Here is a 24,986-nt window from a genome sequence, read left to right as displayed (position 1 = left end):
ATGCAGAAGTCTGCAGGCTGCACAAGCATTTCTGAGTTGGATATTTATGAATCCAGCTTGAATGCATCAACAGCATTGGCTTTTTGCCAGTGATATACACATTCATCCTTTCTCATTGGCCAAAGAAATTCTTTCATCACTCAGGATTCAGGCAGTGACAATTTGGCAAAGGATGAGGGGAAGGAAATGGGAAAGGATGGGTAAGAAAATCCAAGATCCCTAGGCAGACTGGAAATTGCACAGCTAGGTGTGCCAGTGTGCCCCTTATGCTGATCTTGACCCAAAAGCCAGATTGAATTCTACCCACTTCAGTGCTTCATCACCTACAGCTTTAGCACTGCTCAGAATCAGGCAATGAAGCCTGGCTTAACTAAGATGTGCTTAGAAGTCTCCACCCACTGCAGTGGGTTGTTTTTCATGGCTGATAGGCCTTTGGTAGGGTGCAAACACTTTAAAGAAAAGAAACAAGAAGAAGCAATAAATGGGTACAACTATGGACTTTTCTTTTAAACTCACCAAGAAAATAAGGAGCGAAAAGTCAGTAACAGCAGTTGGTAGCAGGAGGACATCAGCTGGTGCTCCTGGATGTTCTCTCCTGGTTCATCTTCTGCACCCTTATTTTGTACAGCCGCCTTTAATACAGATCAAATAATCCATTAAACACTATTCCAAACAAAGATAATGGCACAAGAATCCATTTCCATAAATTCCATGTTAAAAAACCTGAAGAAACACAAAGTGACTCTTTTTTCCGCCCAAACAAAATTAAAAGTATCTTTACAGGAGACAAAACTTTAGGGTTTTTTTGGTCAAAATTGCTGTCCACTAACCTGGAAGTAGTTATGCATGTTCTCCATGTGCTTACACAATGGCTTGAGTAGATCAACCACACACACAGCAACTTCCTTGGGAGATCTCTGACACAGATGGGAAAAGCCAATATCCTTGTTGCCTCTTTCCTGCAGCAAACCCAAAAGATAAAAATTGTTTCATTAGCCTCTCTTGAGAATAACTTCAATTGTTACATCTCAGACTGCCGCCAAGCAGTGCAATTCCTGATGCCATACAGGGTCAGGAAGGGTCACAGGGTAGGAAAGTTGCCTTCTGATGAACCAGCACCACCAACTCACACAAATGGATAACACTTGACTAAAAGGATAAAACTGATCTGACACACAGCTCTCTTACAGAATCATTTAGGTTGGATCAGAGAATCCAATACTTTACTCAAACACTAAGAGAAGACAGTCTCTGCATGTGAGAATTAAGATAGTTAGAAAGACAAGGAGAAAGAACAATGACTATGAAAAGCCCAGCCAATTGCAGTGCATTTCTCAGTTTGATGCAGTGGGACACGCATTTATTTTCCTCTTGAAGGCATCAGCAAGGAGTCTCTACACTCAGGGGGGTTTCTAATGCACAAAAAGCAGAGCCATGGATGCAGCAGCTTCTGCTGGCTGCTGCAGCCATCTGGCCTGGCTAACTTTGAACAGCACAGCCAGTGTCCCCAGGGAGGGCTAGGAAAAGGGGCACTTGAGTTGAGGCTACAAGACTGCCTCAGTTAAATATCCCTTCCTGAGACATGCAGAGAACCAGATGCTGCAAACACTTCAGCAAGAGCAGTGTACACAAGTCTTTTGAAACAGCAAGTGCTGCTCTGGCACACAGCTGGGTGTCACACTTCCATTTAACTAACAAGTGAAAGTAATTCTGAAAAACATTTCTCAGGAAAAGCCTGGAAGCCCCTGAAGTGCTCTGCCTCAGCCCAGGACCCATAGCCTGCTGCTGTTCTTGCCTTTGGAAAGGGCACCCTCCGTGTGGAACCCGAGGGCAGCACATGTTCCAGCTTCCAGCACAGGTCATCCAAAAGGAAGCAAAGCTCAGCAGGCCCCAGCTGCACAACTTCACGAGCCTGCAATTAAAAGAACAGTCAGTTCCAGGACCCAGATGTAACTGTAGTGCCTTGAAGCTCAAGTTTACCCTGTTTCCAGTTATGACTCCTGGACTAGGTTAACCTCAGGAGGGACTTATTTGGTAGATGCTTGGTTTTATGCTCCCCCATGGCAGGGATGGGGCATTGGCTCTGGTTACTCAAAGCATGAAGCCATCCTGATGCTCTAAACAGCTGAGGCAATGTCAGTACAACTTAACAACTGAGAAAGAACAGATTTATATACATTGACATTGAAATAAACTCCTAAAGATAAAGAGAGATTTAAGTCCAGAGAGTCACAGAATTCACCAACTGAGTAACAGTCAAGAAGTATTTTGAAAGAATGCCACATAGCCCAAGAGACTTGTCAAACAGTGTTCCAGCTGGCCTGTGACCTGCATGCACAGAGACAGCTGTCTGCAAGGGCAGACCAGGCTGTGCTCCAGCCTGCCATGGCCTTTTCCCATCTCATGCATTTACTGTAGCCTGACAAAATGAGACTCCAGATGGAGTCGGCCTGCCTACAATGAGGGTATTAACAAAATTAAGCACATCTATTTTCCACAGCCATAGCAATGCAGTTTTTACAAGCTCCCAGATGATACACAGCACCCTGCTCACTGAGAGCACCTCCATGACTCCAGTCCAACATTTGTGTTGTTTATGATCTCCTGATGCCTTGAGACACTTGAGTTTTTGCAATAAAGGCTTTACTTCATGTCATAGGTTCTTTTTGACAGGCTTAATACTTAATACAGGCTTGTAAATTCTTAGAGTATTTACAATCCTGTATCTTACCTGTGCTCAGTATTAAAGCCCCTTTCTTTCCATTAGGTCTATACATGTTATACAGTATCTTTCACCTTTTATGCAATATTTACACTAGCTTTTTTTTTTACATTACTATATGACATGTCTATTCTTCACAGGAAAGTCTCTTTTTCTCAGTGCCTTGAAGTACTTGGGGCCAAATGCTCTCCTGGTCCCCAGCTCACAGCCCTGGGCCAACACATCTTATCACCAACCTGTTGTGCACTTCAGTGGAACAGGGAGGGCCAAGGCCCCTGAGAGAGGCCATTCCACAAAGCCTCATCAGTGTGGGCTTCAGGCTGCTCCACTCACCTCTGTGTGCATCTCTGTGTCCAGGACAGACTTTGTGAGCAGCCCACAGTGCAGCACAGTGAACACCTCGAGGTCCAGCTCTCGGAAGTATGGGCGGTAGCTCTGCAGCTGTGCCAAAGGACTTCCTGCCTCTCTGTCAGCAGCACTCTGAAAAGGAAATTGCAGGAGAATGGCCTCTGCAGGGATAATTTACAAAATTCTGATGGGAGGCAGGTGCCAGAAAGCAGAACTGAATCACTGACTGTGATTAACTTTGGAATGAACAACCCTCTCTCAAAGCTTTTGTTTCTGCTTCCATGGCATCTTCCCTGTTCTGGCTTCCTTGCAAGTGCCCAGGGCTGCACACCTACCTTGTCCAGCTCAGAGAGCTCAGTATCAGGCTGGTTTCCCTCAGAACTGTCTTCTGCTTGAGAACGATCTGCAGAGCCAGCTTTGCTGCCATCAGCCTTCTTTTTCCTTCCTTAAACAGAACAGCAACTTCAGACTCAAAGGCTGCACACTGTGCTCAGCACTAGGAGCACTTGGGGCCAGCACAGGCTGGACTTTAACCAGCACTAAGAAAGCGTGGAGCACAGGTCCATAGATGAAGTGCTCCTTCAAAATACATATCTAAAGTGATGGATCCTCCTCTTGTCAAAACTTTCCTTCTGCCTCCAACATGCTCCTGCATAACAGGCTCAGACCCTGCACAATGGGTTTGGCACAGGAGGGAAAGGCATTCTGATCTGTGGCCTCCTCCAGCTGTTCTTATTGAATGAAATGTGAATTTTTATCCACTTTGGCTTAAGGCAGACAAGTTCCCAGGAAATGCTAATCTAAACTAGAAATAAATCTAATCTAGAAACAGAACTAGAGACAGGAAGAACAAAGCAAATCTGATTCAGCTGGAAAACTGAGAGGGAAGTTCTGTCTTCTCTGTGGGAGCTAGCAACAGGAAAGGATGAAGGAAAGATTTCCTGGTGCAGCAGAGCCATGACAAGGTTCCCAGGAGATTGGTTAGGTACAACCTAAAGTTCAGGGGTTTACAAGACAGCTCAAGCCACAGATTCAGCACCAGATGATGCCACAAACCCATCAAAGACAGAACTTGCTTCTGCAGAAAGTACTTGGCAGGTGAAAGCAATCAATGAAAGCCCTGGATTTTCACTGTTAAATGCAGCAGCTTTCCCAAGGAGACAGACTATCCAACACCTATTTGGTGCAGGTTATTGTTCCATCTCCACTTCAGCTGCAACAGGAGTTGATGAGGTAAAATTTCCAGCTAGATAGACTTTGCCAAGAATTTAGTGCTTTAGGCACACACAAGTGCAATCTGCCAGCCAACCCCCCTCACATCTGTTTGCTCAAACATTTTAAATTTTCTTTACCACCTCTTTTCCTGGCTGGACCAGCAGCATTCACGGATGGTACAGCCTCCAGGGCCTCAGAGTCAAAAGTAGCTAGTGGTGGGACATAGCCAGGGGTTGCTGAAAGAGCCAAAATGTAGAAACTGGGTTAATTCAGCTTCTGAATGACAACATACAGGCCAGATACATATCTAAAGGAAGTATCATAAATTTCACTGTCCTGGTGAAAGTGTGGAGTGGTAAGTGTAAGAATTTACCTGCTAATGAGCAGTGAGCTGGATCAGCAGTGAGTAGGGGAGCAGATTAGAATGCCTGAGATCTGGGCAGGCTACTGGGAGATGGACAAGGTGTGTCAATACTTGGGGGATCTGCTAAAGTTTGTGTGCTTGTGACTCTAGAATGTGTAATTTGTGTGCTCCTGACTGAGGAAGTGATTAAGAAGAGCAGTTTGGATCTGGACAAATTGAAAATTATAGCTGTCCACGCACAAACTTTTAAAACTGTAAAACTGCAGTGTGTGTTACCATTTGTTTCCTCCATTGATGTCTAAGGCAACCCCTGGTACAGGCCCAGAATGTACAAATATTTCATACTCACCTGCCAAGCATTTTCCCAGCACATTCTGCAGCTCTGTGATGTTCTGTAATCGAGTTAAAACTTTCCCCTTCATCTCAGCATCCTGCTGCTGGCAGAAGGCATTTATAACCTAGAGACACAAACCAAGCTCACTGAATCAGGGAGATTTGTACCCACTTTGCTACTTTTTCTTTTCTGCATGACATTCTCAAGTCCTGAATAAATACACAACACAGCACAGGTGGCCTGTGTGACCAGGTTCAGACTGCATGAACAAAGCTCTTCAGAAGTCCGTAGGAACATGGATACAATTGGTGCAAACTAAAAAAAAACAAGAGGACAACACCTATAGATAAAATATTAATTGAACAAGAGGAATTAGCAGACAGCACATTGTCAGGTTCTGTGATACCTGTGGCTCTGAAGATCCCTTGGCACTTCCCAGGTCTGCCAGGAAAGAGGCAGTCCTGGGAGGAGAGCAGAAGGACTGGGAATGTGGAATTGCACCAAATCTGCCCTTCTCATGTTATGAGAACCCCAGCAGGAAAAATCCCACTGACCAATACACTGTCCAAATCTGCTTGAAGGCACTGCACTTTACTCTTCTGTCAGCTCACAGAGGTGTAGAACAGAGAGTACAGAGCACTCCAAGAGAGGAATTTTACAGCCTCTCTGAAAGTGAAGCACAACCTTTCTGTTGGGTAACAAAGACCACAGTAGAAGACCACAACATTCCCTCCCCTCCAGCTTCCCCTCTCCTGGCTGACCAATCTCTGCCCTCCTGGGCTTCCCTCATCCCTCCACTCCAGAACCTGCAGACAAAGCTCTACTCACTTCCCGGAACCAGTTGAGAGCATAGAACAGGAGTGAGCACAGAAATTCCCGCTCCTGCTTGGACAGAGAGTCCAGCTTCCCTTCAACCTCCAGGTCAGTCAGGTACAGGGGACAACCTGGCACAGAGCAAGAAAAGTATAGGTTGGACTGTGTGCTACCCATGCTTCGGTTTTTGCATAGACCAAGCCTCTTATCAAAGCCAGCACCAATTCCAGTGGCTCTCTGGAGTAAGGCCCATCAGCCACTGCATCCCCAGACACAGCAGCTGTCTCCCCTGCCTCCCTTCCACTTGGTGGGCACAGAGCATCTCAGTCTCCTCACAAAATGCACAACTCCTCCTGCAGCTGGAGGAAATCTGTGCAGATCTGGCACAGGAGCAAGGCAGGCAGGCTCTGTAAGAAGTGCATTTCCCATACCTAGTAAGGCATCAATCTCCTCCAGGCTTCCACTGTTTTGCTCTGCAGTGTAGAGCCTCAGTAACCGGAAGCAGGGTGACAGACACAGGGGTGACACTGCCCTGGGGGAGAAAAGAAATGGAGTGGGTTTGATGTTTTATATATCTCCAGAATGCCCATCACTTTTCCACTATGTCCTGTGTCCTTCCCAGGCCACCTTGCCTATGCCTTCTATTTTGCTTCTTGCAAGTCCCAGCAGCAAAGAGCAGAATGCACCATATGGGTTAGAAAAAAACTCCCACAAATTAATAACTGGTGATTACCAGTTTTCTAGAAAAGCATGTAAGGGCAGAAAAATGGCTACAATGAACAAAAAATGGGGTCAAATTTACTTCTGGTGGAAATCAAAAGTTGAGTAACTCAGAAGGAACTCTAAGAAATAAGAGTTGTGTGCACAACACAGTTATAAGCAGTGGAGAAACCTCCTTCAATGTTTCACAGTATGCCACTGCTCCAATTCTGAGTGATGAAGATTAACATTTTTCCATAGATGCATGCAAAGCAGCTGTATTTTCTCTCATTTTAAAATGATCATGCATTTTTTAAAGAACAACTAAAATCTCAACAAAATCTTATGACAACAATTACAAACTATGCGCAGGGGCAAATAAAAAAAAAAAGAGCCTTTTATAACCTTAGCAAGTCTATGACTCTTATTATTCTTTTAACTTTGGCATCCTCCCGTTTACTTAAGAGTTTTTTACATCTTACAGGCTTCATGCTCCATTTGCCAAAGACAATGCCCTGATTCTTCAGTCGAATTTCATTTTCACTTTCATCATGGCTGCATGTTTGTGGGTTTAGTACTGTCTATCATCATTGCACACCCAAGATCACCTGAACAGCCCAAGCCAGAACAGACGGCCAGCTCCCAACCAGACTATGCCTCCAAACCTATCTGAGTATGTCTAACATCAAAAGAAGGAGAAGAACACTGGAAATTGGTAAATTCTCTGGCCAGCTCCTTATCAGGCACCTGAAGTGCACAAATGAGAACACTTCCTTCATCTTTGCAGCCATCCCACAGGTAAGGGTCAAATACCTTTTACTCTGGTTATTTGCTCCGGCCGTGACCCTGCCAAGCTCACTCTGTGACACCAATGGCAAGAGGTTAATGGCAATTGCATCCTGACTTTGATCTTCATCCAGATTGTACAAGGACTTCACTGGGAACAAGAATGAACTGCAAGGAAAGACAGACAACATCTTGTTGGCAACTTCAGTTCTCAGTGACAGAAACACTACCAATGCTTTATTTGTGATTAGCATACCCATGCACTGAGGGGCTGAGATCCACAACAAAGTCACTGGGAAAATCCTCCACCAAACTCTTCCCAAACTCATCCTGTTATAAAGAAAGGGAAAAAAAAAAAAACCTTGGTCAGCAAAGGGGCTCAGCGAAGAAAGCTCCAACAGCAGCAGTGGAAGGTAAGAAGCAGAAGGTAAGGCCAAACAAAAGTGTCCTGGAACCATCACAGTAAAGAAGCCCCCTGGTCTGCAAGGAGAGCCAAGGGCTGCCTTTAGAGACAGAGCCAGGAAACATTGCTAGGTGTGCACAACCAATTTCTTCCCTGCTCTTTGGATGTGGGCTTGACTACAAGTTCCAGAGTGATGCAGAGAGGCAGAGCAGCTGGCTGGAAGAGGAAAGCAGCCCACATGTAAAAGGAGCTCCCAGCAGGAAGAGAGTTGTCCAGGGGCCTTCACAAACCTCTTGCTATCACCATAAATACCATTTATTTATTCAATTATTACCATTAATGACTGTGGCTCTTCCAAGATCTTAGGGATCAGATAGTCTTAATAGTGTGACCCAGAAACCAATTTCTATACTAAATGTAAAGTTCTTTTAGATTCTATTTTTGTCTATGAATAGGAACAGCATGCTCTAAAATGTCACTTAGCTTCCTTTAAAAGGCTTCCCCTTGTCATGTAAAATTGTCATGTAAAATTTCACAAAAAAGAAGCTGTTAAAGTACATGAGCACATTTCTGTTAATGAGGAATTTGCTACAATCAAAAAAAGCCAAGAGAGCTGAATAAGGATTTTGTATCTGACCAATCTCTCACAGAACAAAGCAAGTTCCCAGACTAGAGTGAAATCCTCAAATTGACTCTGTCATGCCAATGTTTGAAAACCAACATTCTTCCTGAAGAATTCATGTAAGCGATTAAGTTCAATATGCTCTGCAACATACTAGGAGCTGCAAGTCCAAATTGCCCTTCTGCTTCTCAATCAAATTGGCAAATTCATCGTAGTACAGAGCCAAGACCTCTGGTGTTTGCTCACAGCAGAAGCCCACAAGGTCCAGCAGGGTAGACAGCTGAAAGGAAACAGTGCAGAAATTGGTAATGGATCCAATTCAAGCTTTTACCTTCAGTCCTTTTAACATTAATTTATTGTGAGGCATATTCAAAGCTTCATCTCTAGAGTAATAATCCATGGTGAATATTCTTGAATAGACACAGATTTAAGAAGGAACACGGGCCTTTTAGTGTCCTCTGCCATGAAATAACACAAAGAGTCTGCTCAGGATCACTCTTAAATAGACTGTCAGCAGAGAAGAAGGCTCTTTAACAGAAACTAAGGAAAAAGGCTGCTAGGCCAATCCTGTGCAACAGAAATACTTTCTCTGGATGGCCTGAAAGGCACAGATGCCAAAGCTGAGAGGATGGCCGTGGTCACCTTTGGCTCACTGAAGCAGATTGTCCTGCTTCTTTCCTTTGTATTTGAAATAACAACTGAACAGAAGACTTTCACTAAACAGCTGCAGTGCTGCTTGTTCTGGTGTAGCAGAGGCAACACCAGCAGGCACCTTTGTTTCTCCAAAACCATTTTTAATAGGCTCTTGGCTCTGCAGTCAATGTACAAGAATCTCAGGCTCAGGAAAGCCAACTCCCAGACCCACACAGTACTTCAGCTAAGACTGCATTTCCAGTCACCCCTCCTAGCTGACCATGTCCTCCCTGTGTCCTGCACTGTCCTGTTCTTGGTACTCACCTGCTCATCACGCTCACTGTTCAGCTCTGGTCTCTCCAGTGAAGCAGCATCTCCTTCACTCCTGGAAGCAATTGATAACCTTACTGTTGTGGCACAGAACTCAAGACACAGCAAAACCCATCACACACACACAAGGTTCTCTCTCCAGAAATCAGAGAACTACACATTAAAAAGATTTCTTTGCTACACATTAGGAAAACACCTGGTGCTGTTTGAGACTTCTTCTCTTTTAGACTTCCCTGGACTCAAACACAGAGCACCTCAGGTCATTCAGCCTAGAGTCAGAAGCTGATCTGTAGTCAGTCCCCTAGCATTCCATTTTTTTCCAAGCAACAGGTTGTGTGGTCAAGAGATCCACAAATAGGCATTAACAAGGAATTTTGGATGCCTTTGAGACCAGCAGCAGGTGAACAGCACTGCACAGGCTGAAATACCAAACACAACAGTATGCAGAAGAGAGTTTTAAGTTCCTGGATTTGCCCAAGATGTGCATGAACTCAAAGGCAATGCCCTCCTGTCTTTGTTCCACTCCAAGCCTGAACTGAAAGCCATGTTAAATTCATCTTTGCTACATTTTCTCTCACCTTTTTAATGCCACACTGCCTATCATGGAAACAGCACCAATAATCCCCATTTGTTTGTGGTTGGGAACAGTGCTGGAGAGCCATTTCCTGATCACCATGTGCATATCATCCTGAAAAGAGACACAGACCATGTCACCACAGAGCTACTTGTGTACATCACTCACAGTTCTATTGGCATCTCCACTTAATGTCATCTCCAAGGGCTACACAGGGATTTTTGCTTAAGGAATGCACATTCTGACATTTCATTTATTATGAAAATACTGGTCCCAACTCCAAGTAAGGTTGTAAGCAGCATTAAAAATGATTTGGTTTGACTTTGCTCTAACTACTACACAGAACTACAACACAGACACAATTGGTCCAGGTTTCAACTATAATTAATAGAAGAGTATGTTAAAAAACAGCAGATGGTCTTGGAGCCTGTCACACCCAAAGAGCAGCTGCAGAGCTGAACTTCAAAACACTGTCAGCTTCAGGAGGCTGAGGGATGGAGCAGTTTGTGGTGAAGGTCCAAAGACAATCTGTGCAGTGCAAGGAAAAAATCCTAATCTGCCTGCAAAGATCTTCATGTCTAAGAGGCATCAGCTTAGAAGAACACTTAGAGAAGGCAAAGAGGAAGTTGGCTCTCAGGATACTGATTTCTTAGGTGACCTACCCCTGGAGTCTTCAGTATCAATGAGGATAAGGGTCAAACTGCCAACCTTGGATCTCCACAGTTACAAACTCTTAGCTCAAACTAAATTCTAGATACTCCTCCCCTTCTTTTCACAACTTCTGAGGGTGACAGGCAGAACATCCTGATGGCAAGTCCTGCAGGGCTGCAAAGTCACACTGTGTGTTGCCATGGCAATTTTCACAAGTCACACGTAAGACTCAGGGTGGGAGGTGGGGAAATCATTGAGGAAACTAGATCAGAAAGGAGCTAAACCTGCCACACAACCAGGAATTTTGGTAGTGAAGAGCTCCAATTTAACAGGGTGAGTGGGAAGGACAAAATGGCTTCAGACATGCTGTTTTATATGCCACAGACCAATCAGAAGGAGAAGAGCAGTTTTCCTTTATAGGCTCAAGTTAGCAGGTGCAAACATACCTACAACTACAAGCTACACAGGGACTCAAAGAAAGACAAATAGTCCTAATATCTAGAGCTGAACTTTATGAATGGGAAGATTTTAAATCCTGACATGTCTGTTGTGGAATAAATATCTTTGAATTATTTCTTTATCTGCTCTGCTCAAGGATTCAGAAACCCAGACAAAGGTACCACCGATATGCTGCAGCTGAGTCACACAAGGTATCCTGTGCAAGATGAAAGTGGATTTAGACAAACCAGGTTTGACACCTTCTCATGTTTAAACCAGAGGCACAAGAGGTGTGGAGTCTACCACTTCACATTCTCTGCTCTGTGAAGTTCAATTCTTCTAACAAGAGAGTCTTTGTTGTCTCTGGTGTGCAGAATTTAAGTGGCTGAATCAATACAAACATCTCAGGGAGGAAGCTGAACTGTGCTTTCTAAAGGCTTCCAAGTGATAGAGAAACAGAGCTGTGCAAGGAGGCTGCTGAATTTACACTTTTGCAAGCCTTCAAGGCTCAGCCAGACAAAGCAACAATCAACATGACACCATGCTGGTGACAGTCCCACTTTGACTGGGAGGTTAGGTTAGGGACTACCATCAGTACCCTTCCTACAACATGTCTAACAACTCTGCCTTTCTCAGATGTGCAAGAGAAGGGGACCTTTTCTGGGAAAGGTGAGAGGCACAGTCACTGTGAAAAGCCCTTGATATCAGGGTGGAAAGTCTAGAGCCACAAGCTGGTTTGCAGACACTTGTGGAGAAGAGAATTTTAAGCTCAAGGCTATCCTGACATCAATCCCTGTTCATAGATGATGCCAGTATTTAGTTAACCTAGCAGAAGAAACAAGGCACAGACTGAACAACTTTCTGTTGTGTCTCTGCTCACCTGAATGTAGCTCCCTTCTTGCTTCTGGCTGAATGCTAAAGTACTGAGGATGTAGAAAAGCTTCCGGATCTGGCATGGATTCAGTTTCTGTGTAGAGTCTAAAATGGTCTGTAAGAGAAGCCACAAACTAGCTCAGAATGTCAAGAACCCCTTTCCATATTCTCAAAAACACATTAACTGTCAGCCTCAGGGAAGATAATTAACTTTACCTTTTTTGTACATGCATGAAAAAGCTACATTCAAATTAACCAAACATAAATGCCAGATTATTGCTCTGGCCTTAATTATGGGATTTCATTTTATCAGAGGCTGAATGGGAAGAATAATTTGCCTACCATAAGAATTTTGGGAGTGCTCAGGACAAGTGACAGCTGTATATTTTCTTTCACAGGTTTGGTCACAGGCTTCAAAGTATTTGATAAACAAGTAATTAAGCAAGTAATTTTCATTTAACAATCAACCAACTGAACAGCAAAAAGTATACACCTTTCCCACAATGTATAATTAAATCACCAGGAGCACCAAAATATCAGAAAGGTGTGGGAATACCCACACACACCCTCTTCAAGGGCTCTTAAACACAAGCTGTCCTAAAGCTACAAACCAACACGGATGGAGGAGTGTTCAAGGAAAGTATCGTTACATGCTCGCCTTGCTGTTTAGCTCTTCCCTCAATCTCCACTTTTACTACTTTTGGAAATAGGCAACTGGGCAGGTCTGACCTTGTTTATGATTCTTAGAATTCAGCAGTCAATTTTTTTTCTCCCCACTGAGTACTTTCTTCTTTTAAATTTTAGGATATGTCTTTTTCCATCTCTGCAAGCAATTTTGTCTTAGGATTCAAATACTGGCTGAAGTACTGTCAGTCTTTCAATAGACAGAATGTGCAGTCCACAAAGGGAGCGAGTTTTTGCCAAGTTTTGAAATAGCTCATTTAAATAAAGACAAAATTTCCATTGTAGGCACCATTCCATGCCTGTAATTTAAGCATTGTCCAGCTAAAGGGAATTATCTATCTCAATTTCCCCTGTTAAAAAATCATTCAGTCCTATCTTACAGCTCACACTTTGACAGCAGTTACCTTTCACTTCTGACCACTGCCTTTCTCCAGGCAGAAAAGCTTTACAGGTACAAGTTTTTCCAGTACATCTATTTTGGAGAAGTACTGGCCCATTCTGGATCTAAGGCAAAGTGTCTAAGGGCCCCAAAATCTAGTAAAAAATACCCAGAAAAGCAGATACCTTCACAAAGGTGGCATAGCGCATCAGCAGGGACGTGTGCAGCACCACCAAATCCGTGAGCACATCCAGAGAAATGTCCAGCTCTGTCTCACTTCCACTGCACACATGAGTCACCAAAGCACTCACAACCTCCTAAGGAAAAAGCCACCAAAAGAATCACAGTGAAATATCAACAGAAAAATGTCTACCTTGCTCTGCTCATATGAAGTATGTTGATCAAGTACAGATAATCACAGAAGTCTTTGTGCTCAAAGTCACTTGCTATCAGTCGTGCTGTGATTGTTCTCCATCTTCTTCTTGGCCCACTCTTTGGCACAGACATCTCTCCAAAGGCTTCCAACTGCCTGAAACCCTGTCCCCTAAAGGATTATGACATACACTCTAGAACAAAGTGCAAACCTAAACAAAACAGCTGCCATCCATCACACTGTACCTGCTGGCAGTAGGAGTCGAAGGCTGCAAAAGCTTGTTTGTACATGCAGCTGCCAAAGGAGACCACAGCTGGGTGTGCTGAGTGCAGAAATGTCTGAGCAAGGGCTAGGATTGAAGGGAAGAAGTCTTTGATAACCTGAAATACAGACACCATGAATGAGGAGATTACTGTTGCTTGCTTTCAACATACCCAATGCTGAGGAAAGCTCAACACCACATGACAGTTACAAGAGAGGACATGTGCCTTGGGACACTGATCTGGACTAAAAATTATAAAAAAAGGAGTACTTGAATATTACTGGAAAGGTATAAATAATGCAGCACAGCTAAATCATCATCTGACAAGATCTTTGAGAGATAAAAGAGAGAGTCCCAAAGCAGGATCAGCACTGACCGTTGAATGGTTTTGGAAGGCATTCTGCATCAGCTGTTCTGGCATGCAGCCCAATCGGATTTTGCTCCTCAAAACCTTCTCTGTTTGTTTCCTGTTCCTGGTGTTTGTAGAATGGATTAGCAGCAAAACTATCAGATCCAGAACCTTTTAGAGGAAATAACCACCACTCATTATGCTGAAATATTAAACAGTCCAGATAACTCCAAGTCAAAATTTGAAGTCTAAACTGAGAAGAAAAAAAGAGCTCAGAAAGTCCCAAGAGTCACAACTGAAATAAAACCTTTTGAGTACAATAGGACAGAATTAAAGCAGGATAAGTCTGTCCCTTAACATTAGGAAGGGATGAACCAAGAGTTACAAGAAAATGGATGGTTGTTATACTTGGAACAAGTCCAATACCAAGAGAACCATCCATGAAACATGACCAGCTAGTTTCTGGTCCAAAAAAACCCAAAAATCTCTTAATCTACAACCATGAAGAAAGCCCTGGAGAAACCAAGAGAAGAGGACACTTAGAGAGCAGAACTATTACCTTATGGTCAGACACAGATGTACTGTTCTCAATAGCCTGAGAGGAAAAAAAAATAAGCAAGCTGTTAAGCTACAGTACAATAGTATATTCCAAAACCAAATCATAAAAGGTAGACACCAAGTCTGTGACACCCTGCTCACAGATTTCTCTTCTCTACAGCAGGATACCCATCAAACTCAGCAAGCTGGATCTTGCCAACAACAGAGAATCCAGGAGGTATTCAAAAAGTAGCTGAAAACTGAGTTTGAACAAGGATATTCTCAAGTAACATGAGGCTTGAAAAAGATACTGAGCAATGTGGACAAGAAATAGCCTCATGGTTTACACTAAAATGCAATTTAAAATTAAATTTAGCCTAATACCAGCTGATACTGATTTCTAGCAGGACATTTTCTAGCATCTTAAGGCCTCACATAGCTCAGTCTCAATATATGCTATACATTTTTCCTGTCATGCAGAATGAAATGTGTATCAGTAAAATGAAGGGCTAACATCTGTCTTTTAATACCACATTTGATTACAAGAAAAGCTCAGGCTCAATCAAGGAGCCCAAATAAATAAGGAAACAAGGACTGAAGCATGTATCTTACCTTAATCCATGCTTCAGAGACATCTTTCTGAAATCTCACAGCTAACTTGATGACATCAAAAAGTAGCTTCACACAGTTCTGGCTGGTGGTTACTTGGCTCAGGGAAGAACTGCAAATCATCAGAAAAGAGGAGACTCAGTCCCTGCAAATACTGTCACAGAAGGAGCAAGGCAGGCCAGCAGTCACAGCAGCCATTGTCCAGAGGGAATGCTCTGGCAAGGAGAGGGAGTTTGCCAAGAGGATGGAAACAGAGGTTACAGAATCAATGGAAAACATACTGAAGGGAACTTAAAACAGATAAACTGGTAGCAACATTATTATAAATGAAGTTGCTTATCCCCATGCAGACATGGAGGCAGATGGCTCAAAAGGAACCACAGCCATGGCAAGGGAAGCTGGCTGGGCAAGGAGTGACAAATGTATTGCATTTGCACCAAGTAGGAAGGAATAAAGGTGTCTGTGCCTTTCCACAGGATAAATTAAGCTCATGTATGTAGCCAATTGTGCCAGAGAGACCAGAAGAGGAACAGTTTAAGTTCTCTTGTCTCATCCCACCCTTGGAGAATCAAGTAAACTTGTTTAAGTACCTGGCCTGGACTTGGCTTTTAATCTTCTTCTGGGAACTGTGAATCTGCAGGGGCAGAACACACGAGGACAGATCCAAGCTCTTCCGAAGATCAGAAATCACCTGTGAAGCACAAATCCATGCACAAATCACTGTGACAAATGAGAGAAGAACAAAAAAAGCTCGGAAAATAAAACCATTTCCATAATAACCCTAAAATTACAAATCAAAACTCATATATTTGTAAAGATTCACAAGTATTTAATCATGCCCAAATTTAATTTTTTTTAACTTAGAAAATGAACCAGCAAAACTTTTCTCTTCACCTGTATGTCACACAAAAGATAGAATTTTTTAAGACTTACTCTGTGAAATTCCCACCTACATCTGCTTTACATTGCTGTGAACTGTTTTTATTCTGTTTAGCAGCTGAGCAAGATACATGACAGCCTCAGGAATTCTGGGACATGCAAGTTTACCAATGTGACTGCTGTTCAAATGCAGCGTACCAGCACAGACTGGCTGCCATGTCATAGGCACACCTTTTTACAGGGGTCTCCCTGAAAGGTTTGGGCAGATCACAAACCTCATTTGGCTTAGGCTGAGGCTTCCTCAACATATGAAACAAAGCGTGTTTGATGACTCAGCAAGGTTGGCTTTGATCCCTGGCAATATAAAAATTTTACTCGAAAACACTGAAAATATACAGCTCTGTGTGTGAAGCAACTTTCCTCTGTTAAAAACACACACTGGTGTAGAAAACACACACTTCATTATGAAAAAGATACTGTACCTCTACTGCATCTGCTGCCTTGACATTCTGGAGGATGAATTTTACTACTACAGGCAAATCTTCCAGTTTTACAGAAGGCACAATGGTCATGGCAGACTGTCTCACCTGAGGAGAGAGCAACACTCCATCAGCTGGAAGACAACACTTCACAGAAACATAGTTATGCTAGTGAGAAGGAATCCTTGGAGATTACAGTCCAACCATCTGCTCAGAGCAGGAATATTGTCAGTACTAGATCAGATACACCTTGGCTTTGCTGAGACTTGAAGGATGGAGAAAACCTCCAATCTCTGCCACCTCTTTGATAATTTATGTCAATGCTGCAGACCTTAACTAGTTTTTCCAAATGTTCAACCTAAAGTTCTTGTTGTGGCCACTGCCCCTTATCACTCTCCAACAGGAAGAGCTTGGCTCCACCATTTTGTAACTGGCTTTCAAAAGGGAAAAGCATGGAGGATGTGCAGCCTGCTATGCAGCACCAGTCTTTTGGGACTATGTAAAACACTATGCACTCAAATGAACTGATTTTATTTTATTCATAAGAAGCCCAACTCCAAAAAGTGCAGCAATGCAACATATCCAAAAGGCACAAGGCACATCATCATCTCTTCTCCTTTATCAGCACTCTGCAGAGAAAACCTGTTTAATTATTTAATCAGCAATCTGCCTTTCCTTAGAATACAAGAGTCTAGTCTGGTCACTATACTTAAAAAAGATGAAACATTGACAGTAAGGTTTAAGACAGGCAGTAAAAAATTACTGCAGCAGGACAAAGTGCTTCTGCATTTGCTAAAACACCTGTGATTGAAATTCCTGGCTGTTACAGTAGGAATTCAGAAAACTTCTCTCTGCTCTTTGCTGAACCCCTCATACATGTTTCAAAAACCAGCTTTAGCTTCTGACCTCTTTCCAACTTCAGGAGCTCAGGACTTTTGAAGGCCTACAGGAGTCAGATTTAGCAAAATACTAAGAGACAGTGAAGAGACAGTGCCAGCTCTCATGCTGCTAAGCAGGGGCTGGGGTGTGCTGAAGTGCTCAGTAAAAGCTCTCACCTCAGCCACAAGTTCTGCATCAAGATCCAGACGAGAAAGGGCATCCAGGATTGGCACTGTCAGCCGTCTGCCCTGCTTCAGCAAGGAGCTGATACACAGGGAAAAGAAAACAAAACCAAGAATCTATCTTTAGTGTATTGTATGATTCCAGTAATTTGTGGCCACTGCAAAAAAAAATCTGAAACTGACAACAACATATGCCACTGGCATCACAGAAAATTTGTTCTCTAAATTATTACTCCTCATGTAAGAACTGCACCTGTCTTTAACAGCCTCATGGAGTTTCCCAAGCCTCATGTAATCATTCTTGGCTGACCTCTCAATTCCTTACAAACTTTTTCTAGTAAGAAGTTGTACTTAAATTTTGTTAGTTGAAAAACAGCTCATCTGCAGCATTCTGGTAACTCTGTCTGTGCTCCCTAACTCATTAGAAGTAATGAGTCGTTTTCTGCATCAGAAATGAGTAGAAGCTATGGAGAATATGGAAATAAGTATGCCCTGCTGATACTGTTTAGATCTCAGCTTTCAAAATACACAGAGAAAAGAGAAGTCTGAGGAGTTTGATTAGCATAGGAAAAATACGTGAAGTTTTTTTATCTAGAAGCTGAGGCAATAAACTGAGAATGAAAACAAAGACACAATTTGAGAGGGTACAAGGAACAGGATGCACTGCTTGCAATAATAATCTGCAACAGTGATCACAGGTTTGAAAAGGTAATTACCACCTTTTATAAATGTAAGTGATCTGTGCAATAATAAGAATTAGAATCACTTAGACTACTCAAATTCTTGTGTAAAATGAATACCTTATTTAAAAAGACAGATGTAAGGACTAGCCTATGGCAGTGCTCCCTGGGAGGGTAACTCTTGGCATTAGGCTCCCCAGATCAGTAAATATGCTTGAGAAAAGTACAGAAAATAGCCAGAAAGTTCTGTTTCATGCACACATTTACTGTGTTGTGGGTCTGGTTTTTTTTTTTTTTTAATAAAAAACATGTTGATCCTTACCACAGCAGAATCCAAGACAAATGAGAAGCTGTCAGTAGTAATATCCAAGTGACTGATCACAGACTATCCAGCAGTAGTAGTGAGTACTTAACTGGATGCTACCTGTGCTGTCTCCACGTAGTCAAGAGTTTAATAATAATTTAGATAAAAGCAGTTTTGGAGCATTGTCTAAATGCAATGTCTTTTGCTGGATTGCCTGTGCTCTCTTTAGGAGCATAACAGTACAAATGGAATGTCCTAAGACAGTGCTGGGTGTCCCCCAATGCTGCAGTTAACAGGAACACAGTGCTGTCCTAATCCTTCAGTCAGCCCCAGAGCAACCTGCATTAATGCATCTTGTCCTTTTCTGCTAAGTGCAAGGTGGAAAAAACAAAACAAAACAAACCCTCCCGACCAAATCATCCATACCTGAGCTCTCTGGCAACCTCACTTTGCTGGGTATCCTCCAGGATCTCAGGCAAACTGATGATAATATCATGCTGGATTGGTACTGGAGAGACACTGACCATCTGCATTAACTTCCTGACCAGATCCTGCAGACAAGAGGAGCACTGGTGAAATGCACAAATCTCTCAGCACAACAATATTATGCACCTAAGGTCCCTCAGTGGAACACCTGCCTGAGTTTGTGCCAACTGTCCCTTAACTTATTATCCTGCTGATATCATGGAGCAGAGCATAGATTTTTGTGGAAAAAGGATATTTTACAGCTAGGATATAATGGTCTTGGTGAGCAGAGGAAACTGGGAAACACAACAAGCTTCCCAGTGTTTAGTACTCCAGTACCCAAAAAGAGACCAACTGACTTAGGAAAAGAAGGAAAACAATCACCAGAGCAGGAACAGAAAATTCATCCCCACACGCTTGCAAGTACCCAGTACCTTGTTAAAATTAAACAAGAGGGGACTGTAACTTCCTGCCAACAGCTTTAAAATGGGGTCATCTGTGTGAATGCACATGCACAGATATAAATTTATGTAAAAGAAAACTTAGAGCAAGGAAAGAAGAAAAATAGTAGAAGATGTTCAGATGTAATTCAAGGCAAACATAACAAAACAGAAAAAAATTAAATCTCTCCTTCAGCATGTGAATACAAAAACAACACCAGTTCTCATCAGTACAATAATTCAGTCTAATCCCACCGAGAGGCATCCCAGAAGTTGTTTGGAAAAAGCATCCCTGTGATTGCACCTCTGGCACCCACCTGGCTGTCAAGGAGCCTGTCAAGCCACTTAAACTGATTGATGATGAGCCGGGGGAAATTTGTTCCAAAGGTGCCCACACTGAAAGAGCAGAAAAGGATACACAGCCACACCTACAGACTCAAGAGCTCTGCTGCTGGGCAGCAAGACCAGCTAACCCCATTCTTAACTGGTCACTAATACAGAGAAGGAACTTCACTCTTCTTACAGTTTGATAGGAGACAAGTGTAACAACATCCATTTTTCAGAATTCCCAGAGGATTCACAGCACAATTAACAGCCTATCACTTACATCCAAGATCCTTTAGAATTCTTGGGTGAAAACAGTTCAGACCTTGTGACTGTCTACATTAAATCCTCCTCAAACAAGATTTCAGTCTGAGACAACTTCTTGGACTACACTCCTGTGCAGCATTTTTATCCTGTATTTCAGCACTGGAAGAAAAATTGCAGCAGGAACAGCTTCAGCTTCTTTCTGCCCCTTGGCCTGCCCCACTAACTCTGCAGTGAGCATCCAGGGCACAGCAAGAAGAGATGAAGTGGGCAAGTCTTGCCTGTGTTACACCTCAAGATCTCTCACTCCACTGTGGTGTTCTACATCCAAAAACCAAGAGATGCTCTTTCAATTTCCCTTGTTTGAATACAACTTGCAATTTTAAAAGATCTGTTTGCATCTCCCAGCCTCCTAAAACTCTGCCAGCAGCCACTTCCATCTTTTTTTTTAATGATGAGACACTCTCTACTCCCTGTGCTGAAATAATTCCTAAGCCTGTGTCAGTAGCTGTGAAAAGCACAATCAATCAGTGCACAATGTCTGCATTTCACCTTCTAGAGATTTGTCTTCTGCTCTATGGACTCACAAATTTAAGGTCATGGTACCTCACAGATTATTTTACACAGGTATGAGAAAAAACCCCACATCAGTGCAAACTGCCAGTCAGGTAAATTTGAAGTAACAGCTAAAGTCAAACTGCTGGTGATTGTCCAAAAGAAATTTCATATCAAGGCAGAGAGAAGCCAGTTTTCACTCACATGTCAAAAAAGAATTCGGGGATCTTTTCCAACAACAGTGTTATGACAGCAGGCTAAAAGAAAGGAAAAAAACGATGTTAGGGTGATTTACTGGTTGTGCTGTGGTACTGCCACCAAAACTGACCTTTCAGAAAAGATGAAATACACAGAGAGAATAAAATGCCTGAAAGACTCAATAAAGTATTTCCTGCAAAAGGAATCTCTTGCCTAATGCCAGAAATGAGGCACACAGCCTAAGAAGTGAAAACCACTTCTCAGAGGGTGGTATAAACTACCCACATAACCCAACAGAATATGGCCTCATGGGCAGGATGTACAGTTCCTCTGGGCCAATGAACCTCTCTTTCTCAGACCCTGAGCTGCTCTTCACCACACAGAAAACTAAAGCATCAATTTTAAATAAGTTTGAAAACAGTGCCCAGCTCTAGCATTTAAATAAGCATTCTCCACAGTGGAAGTTATTATATCTCACCAGAATTTCCTAGGGTTGACCTGAGCCATCATCTCTCATTCTGCCCCTGTTCACCTTTGAGAAGAGTCTGGCTCTGTGTTCCCTTGCAACCAGGTATTTGAAGACCATGAAATTTCCCTTAATCTTCTTTTAAAACCGAACAAACCCAGTTCCCTCTGTCTCTGCTTGTCTGCAATGTGTCTCGGGCCCAAAGCATCTTCGTGTCCCTACAACAACAAACTGGACACTATTCCAGATGCAGCCTCACCTGCCTCAAAACCAGTTCTATTAATCCTTTACTTAAGTAAACAAAATGTTCCCTACAATCAAAACCATCGTAAAGAGCAAGCTAAGGATCACATACCTGTAAGATCTTAATCCCAAGAAGCAGTTTAATGAGGCTTTCACAATATGAGTGCACCAGATTCCTGCAAGATGAAAGATTCCACCACAGTTGTGTCAAAAACATGCTGGGAGAACAGGGTGTAACTCTTCCCATTACTGTTTTATTTTAAAAACTACATACAATGACTTAAGGTAGCACAAGGTAATCACAGACACATAAAAAGATTTACAACTGCACTTTAGCTCTGAACCAGCTCACTTTCTAGAGGACTAGAAATGTGAAAATCTGTGGTGAAGCTGTATCTCCTGGGGGAAAAAAAAAATCTCAAAAAGGAATTGACCTTCACCAGCCCTGGCAAATTTTTTTCACAGTATTTGGTTGTTGCCAGAAAATGCCATGGAATTGAATGTGTGCCATGAGCAGACAGTAATTTCTGTGACTTAACACTCTAAACTCTCTGCAATTAAACAGCAGTGGATTACACCAGCCATGCTGCCTTGGTGTGCACCAGCTGGAGCCTTTAGCTGCACCCTGGTCAATGTCACAGCACATCTCTAGAGACTGGCTCTGACTGAAGAGGAAGGCAAAACACATTTTCTCTACCTCGAGCCCTCAGTCCGTACAGGAGTGCACGGCAAGAGGCAGTTCTTGAACTGGTTCCTGTCCTTGATGTGAGACTCCAGGCCACTGATGAACTGCTTCACCACCTGCAAAGCACAGAGAAGTTATCCACCCTGAAGGGACACCCCAGTCAGCTGCTGTCCTTTAGGATGCATTTTGCAAGCAGATGATGAGAATCAGGAAGAGCTAACCAGGGAAATGCAGACAGAAACTGTGATGGAAGGAAGGCTGGAAAATAAATGAATGCTAGTCTAGACCATTTCCAGAGGAAACAGTGATTGTTCTGCAAAGTAATTTTAAAGCAGGTGTCTCACATTTTACTTTGATTTAAGAAGACTTTGCCTTTCTTCCTGTTCTGCTGAGATAATGTGACAAGGGCTACACCCAAAAAACATTTGCAGTCAAGTCATTGGCCTCAGGACCTTCACCCGGGACTTGCTGTCTGGGGAGGAGCACCACATCATGGCACTGTTAGTGCTGCCAGCTCCCACCCAACACAAAACCAAACCCAGCTTCCACCAGAAAGCTATGCAAGTGATTTGTCTGCTCTAAGAGTCTTTGTCCATTGAATAATACTGCCAATGAAAATTACTTTGACAGTCAGAAAACCTGTGGGACTAAAAGGCTGGAACAGCAATACTAAGAGAACTGGAAAATCTGAACCACAGAAATCCAAGATAAGCTGCTGTGTTGCACACTTTTGTATGGGACTACCAGGGACAGGCAGCTGCATTTGCATATTTTCCTACTCAGCAAACAGCTTTAAAGGTGGCTCCTGCCAAAGTTACTTACAGCTGGGTAAGTAGGGTGCTTCTCCAGGGCCAGGCAGAGCTTCTTCTGGAAAGCTATTTGATCAACAGCTAAGGATAGAGTTTAGAAAGGAAATAAAGAATGAGACACAGTCTGTCCATACAACATCATAACAGCTACACCAAGTACAAGCCCATCCACCAACATTTTGCATTTGCTTTATTGAGAAGTCCAGCTGGCAAAAGCCTGACTGGAATCAGCTTGTGCTTTCTTCAGTCAGGGCTGAGAGTGGCATTGAAACACTGAATACAGGCCTCTCTGAAGGCCTTGCCTAAAATGAAAGGCAACAATGCCACATTTGCTTCCCCATTTCAGAGCTCCTGCCTCTGCAATTCAATACTGTAATCACAGATGCAGTCTAATATTTTTCTATATACCTCCAATAATCTTTCATAAGTCTTTAGACTTAACAGGTATGCACCCAAAGAGGTGGAATAATGCGTTTAGGTGGTGCACTGAATTCAGATGGAACAGGAGGTATATAACAAATAAAAGCCAAATGAGGGTTTGCTTGAATTTTAAAATAAGCTGGCTCAAGCACTTTTGTGCTGCAAGTAAAACACATCATTGCTTTGTACTATCCATCCTTGCAGGTTTTGATCTAAATCAGAAACAGCAAATGCTGAACTCATACCTATTTCATTCTGCCCCTCCCCAGCTTTCAGCACAAGTCCTGATGTCCTGAGGAGCTCTTCAAAGACTCCCTCATTCTCCAATCCACAGAAGGCAGAGGCATTTTCCTTATCAGAACTCCGTGACTTCTTAGTTTCTGAGAAAACAACACATGCTGCATCAAATATATAAAAAATCAGCAGTGTCATTAACAATCAGCATTATCAGAACTGCCATTTTGGCCTTGCCCCTGCTTGGGAGCTGTTGCCTCTATTAACGGGTCTCCACCCCACTAAGATGATACCCAAGCACCTACTTGGCAAGTCTGTCTTGCAGCTCTCTTCAGAAGCATCAATTTTGGACAACTTCCTTTTTGAAACCATGGTAACAAAACCTTTGTTGTTGCCTAAAAAAATGCAGGAAAAAGACAAGTGTTTTATTCATCTCTTTTTAAAGCAGATCTGGAATGTATTAGTGAATAGCAAAAGGGAACCTGACAGAAATTGAGAGTGCTCGAAGAAAGACATTGCCTGGGTAACCAATATCACATCACAATTTTCTGCTGTGCAGGTTGAAATTTTAAATATGACAATTTTAGAAATTGTCATGTTTATATAGCACAATACAACACTTTTTCTAAAATTCAATTCTTCATAAAACAAGGCTTGGCCTTTCATTCAGACACCAGGCAAATGAAATGGCAAATTAAAGTGAGCCACTATGAGGACTCAGATTGCATCCACTGAGCTAAAGTCAACACCCTCTCCACATGCCTGGACAAAGCAACAAAAGATTCATAGATGGGTGTTCATGGGCACAAACACATTATGTGATCCTGTTTGTGTCCCTAACCATGAATCATAGCCAGTGAGCTCTGTCAGCACAAACCTCCATCTCACCATCCTCTTTAGGGGAGTGGCAACAATTAAAAAGAAAAATAAACTCAACTCACCTTTTAAACTTAAAGGTTATGAAAAAAAGATGCATGTGCATCTCATGCTAAATTTCAACTGCTTGGCAAAGGCTGGTAAAATGAGTTATTTAAAATATCAGCATTGAAGAGCAACAGTTTAAAAACAAAAGTGCAATGAGCCTTTCACAGCTGAAAGATGTTTATACCAAGGAGATGGTGGCCGACTCTCTTCAGTGGTGCCCAGTGACGGGATAAGGAACAATGGCCAAAAGTAAAACATGAGAAGTTTCACTTTAACATGAGCAAAATCTTCTTCAGGTTGTGGATGGCAGAGCAGTGGAACAGCTGAAGGAAGGCATGCCCAGGGAAGCTGCCCAGGGAAAGACTCTCCCTCCCTGCCGGACCCGCTCCTGTGTCACCTGCCCTGGTGTCCCTGCCCTGGCAGAGGCTGCACTGGCTGATCCCCAGAGCTCCCTTCCAGCCCCACCGCTGCTGGGATTGTGTTCTGGGTGCGAGGCGCAGCCTGACAGCCCGGCCAGGGCCAGGCTGGCCCCTCTCCATCGCACCTACTGCCAAAGGT

The 24,986-nt window shown here is 42.9% G+C and overlaps 1 protein-coding gene across 1 annotated transcript in view; it reads right to left on the bottom strand.

Annotated features, from left to right (window-relative positions):
* Positions 1 to 23,876, bottom strand: part of FANCD2 (FA complementation group D2) — a 37,207-nt gene extending 13,331 nt beyond the window's left edge. Inside the window, exons 1-31 of the mRNA XM_031058243.1 lie at positions 23,810 to 23,876; positions 23,516 to 23,650; positions 22,864 to 22,931; positions 22,054 to 22,157; positions 21,469 to 21,532; positions 20,654 to 20,706; positions 19,624 to 19,702; positions 18,828 to 18,952; positions 17,412 to 17,499; positions 16,360 to 16,464; positions 15,589 to 15,689; positions 15,002 to 15,110; positions 14,412 to 14,447; positions 13,880 to 14,023; positions 13,487 to 13,621; positions 13,054 to 13,185; positions 11,813 to 11,920; positions 9,848 to 9,957; positions 9,264 to 9,324; positions 8,461 to 8,586; positions 7,538 to 7,611; positions 7,309 to 7,449; positions 6,228 to 6,328; positions 5,812 to 5,927; positions 4,999 to 5,107; positions 4,423 to 4,521; positions 3,406 to 3,515; positions 3,056 to 3,202; positions 1,796 to 1,912; positions 831 to 959; positions 517 to 632 (exon numbers count right to left, since the gene is read on the bottom strand). Of these exons, the coding sequence (XP_030914103.1) occupies positions 517 to 632; positions 831 to 959; positions 1,796 to 1,912; positions 3,056 to 3,202; positions 3,406 to 3,515; positions 4,423 to 4,521; positions 4,999 to 5,107; positions 5,812 to 5,927; positions 6,228 to 6,328; positions 7,309 to 7,449; positions 7,538 to 7,611; positions 8,461 to 8,586; positions 9,264 to 9,324; positions 9,848 to 9,957; positions 11,813 to 11,920; positions 13,054 to 13,185; positions 13,487 to 13,621; positions 13,880 to 14,023; positions 14,412 to 14,447; positions 15,002 to 15,110; positions 15,589 to 15,689; positions 16,360 to 16,464; positions 17,412 to 17,499; positions 18,828 to 18,952; positions 19,624 to 19,702; positions 20,654 to 20,706; positions 21,469 to 21,532; positions 22,054 to 22,157; positions 22,864 to 22,931; positions 23,516 to 23,650; positions 23,810 to 23,876 (3,209 nt within the window). The remainder of the gene's footprint in view (positions 1 to 516; positions 633 to 830; positions 960 to 1,795; positions 1,913 to 3,055; positions 3,203 to 3,405; positions 3,516 to 4,422; positions 4,522 to 4,998; positions 5,108 to 5,811; positions 5,928 to 6,227; positions 6,329 to 7,308; positions 7,450 to 7,537; positions 7,612 to 8,460; positions 8,587 to 9,263; positions 9,325 to 9,847; positions 9,958 to 11,812; positions 11,921 to 13,053; positions 13,186 to 13,486; positions 13,622 to 13,879; positions 14,024 to 14,411; positions 14,448 to 15,001; positions 15,111 to 15,588; positions 15,690 to 16,359; positions 16,465 to 17,411; positions 17,500 to 18,827; positions 18,953 to 19,623; positions 19,703 to 20,653; positions 20,707 to 21,468; positions 21,533 to 22,053; positions 22,158 to 22,863; positions 22,932 to 23,515; positions 23,651 to 23,809) is intronic.
* Positions 23,877 to 24,986: the final 1,110 nt, after the last annotated feature.

Source organism: Geospiza fortis, unplaced genomic scaffold, assembly GCF_000277835.1.
Source record: "Geospiza fortis unplaced genomic scaffold, GeoFor_1.0 scaffold78, whole genome shotgun sequence".
Lineage (NCBI taxonomy): Eukaryota > Metazoa > Chordata > Aves > Passeriformes > Thraupidae > Geospiza > Geospiza fortis.
The sequence above is the reverse complement of the archived record's forward strand: the minus strand, read 5'-3'. Positions and strand labels throughout refer to the sequence as shown.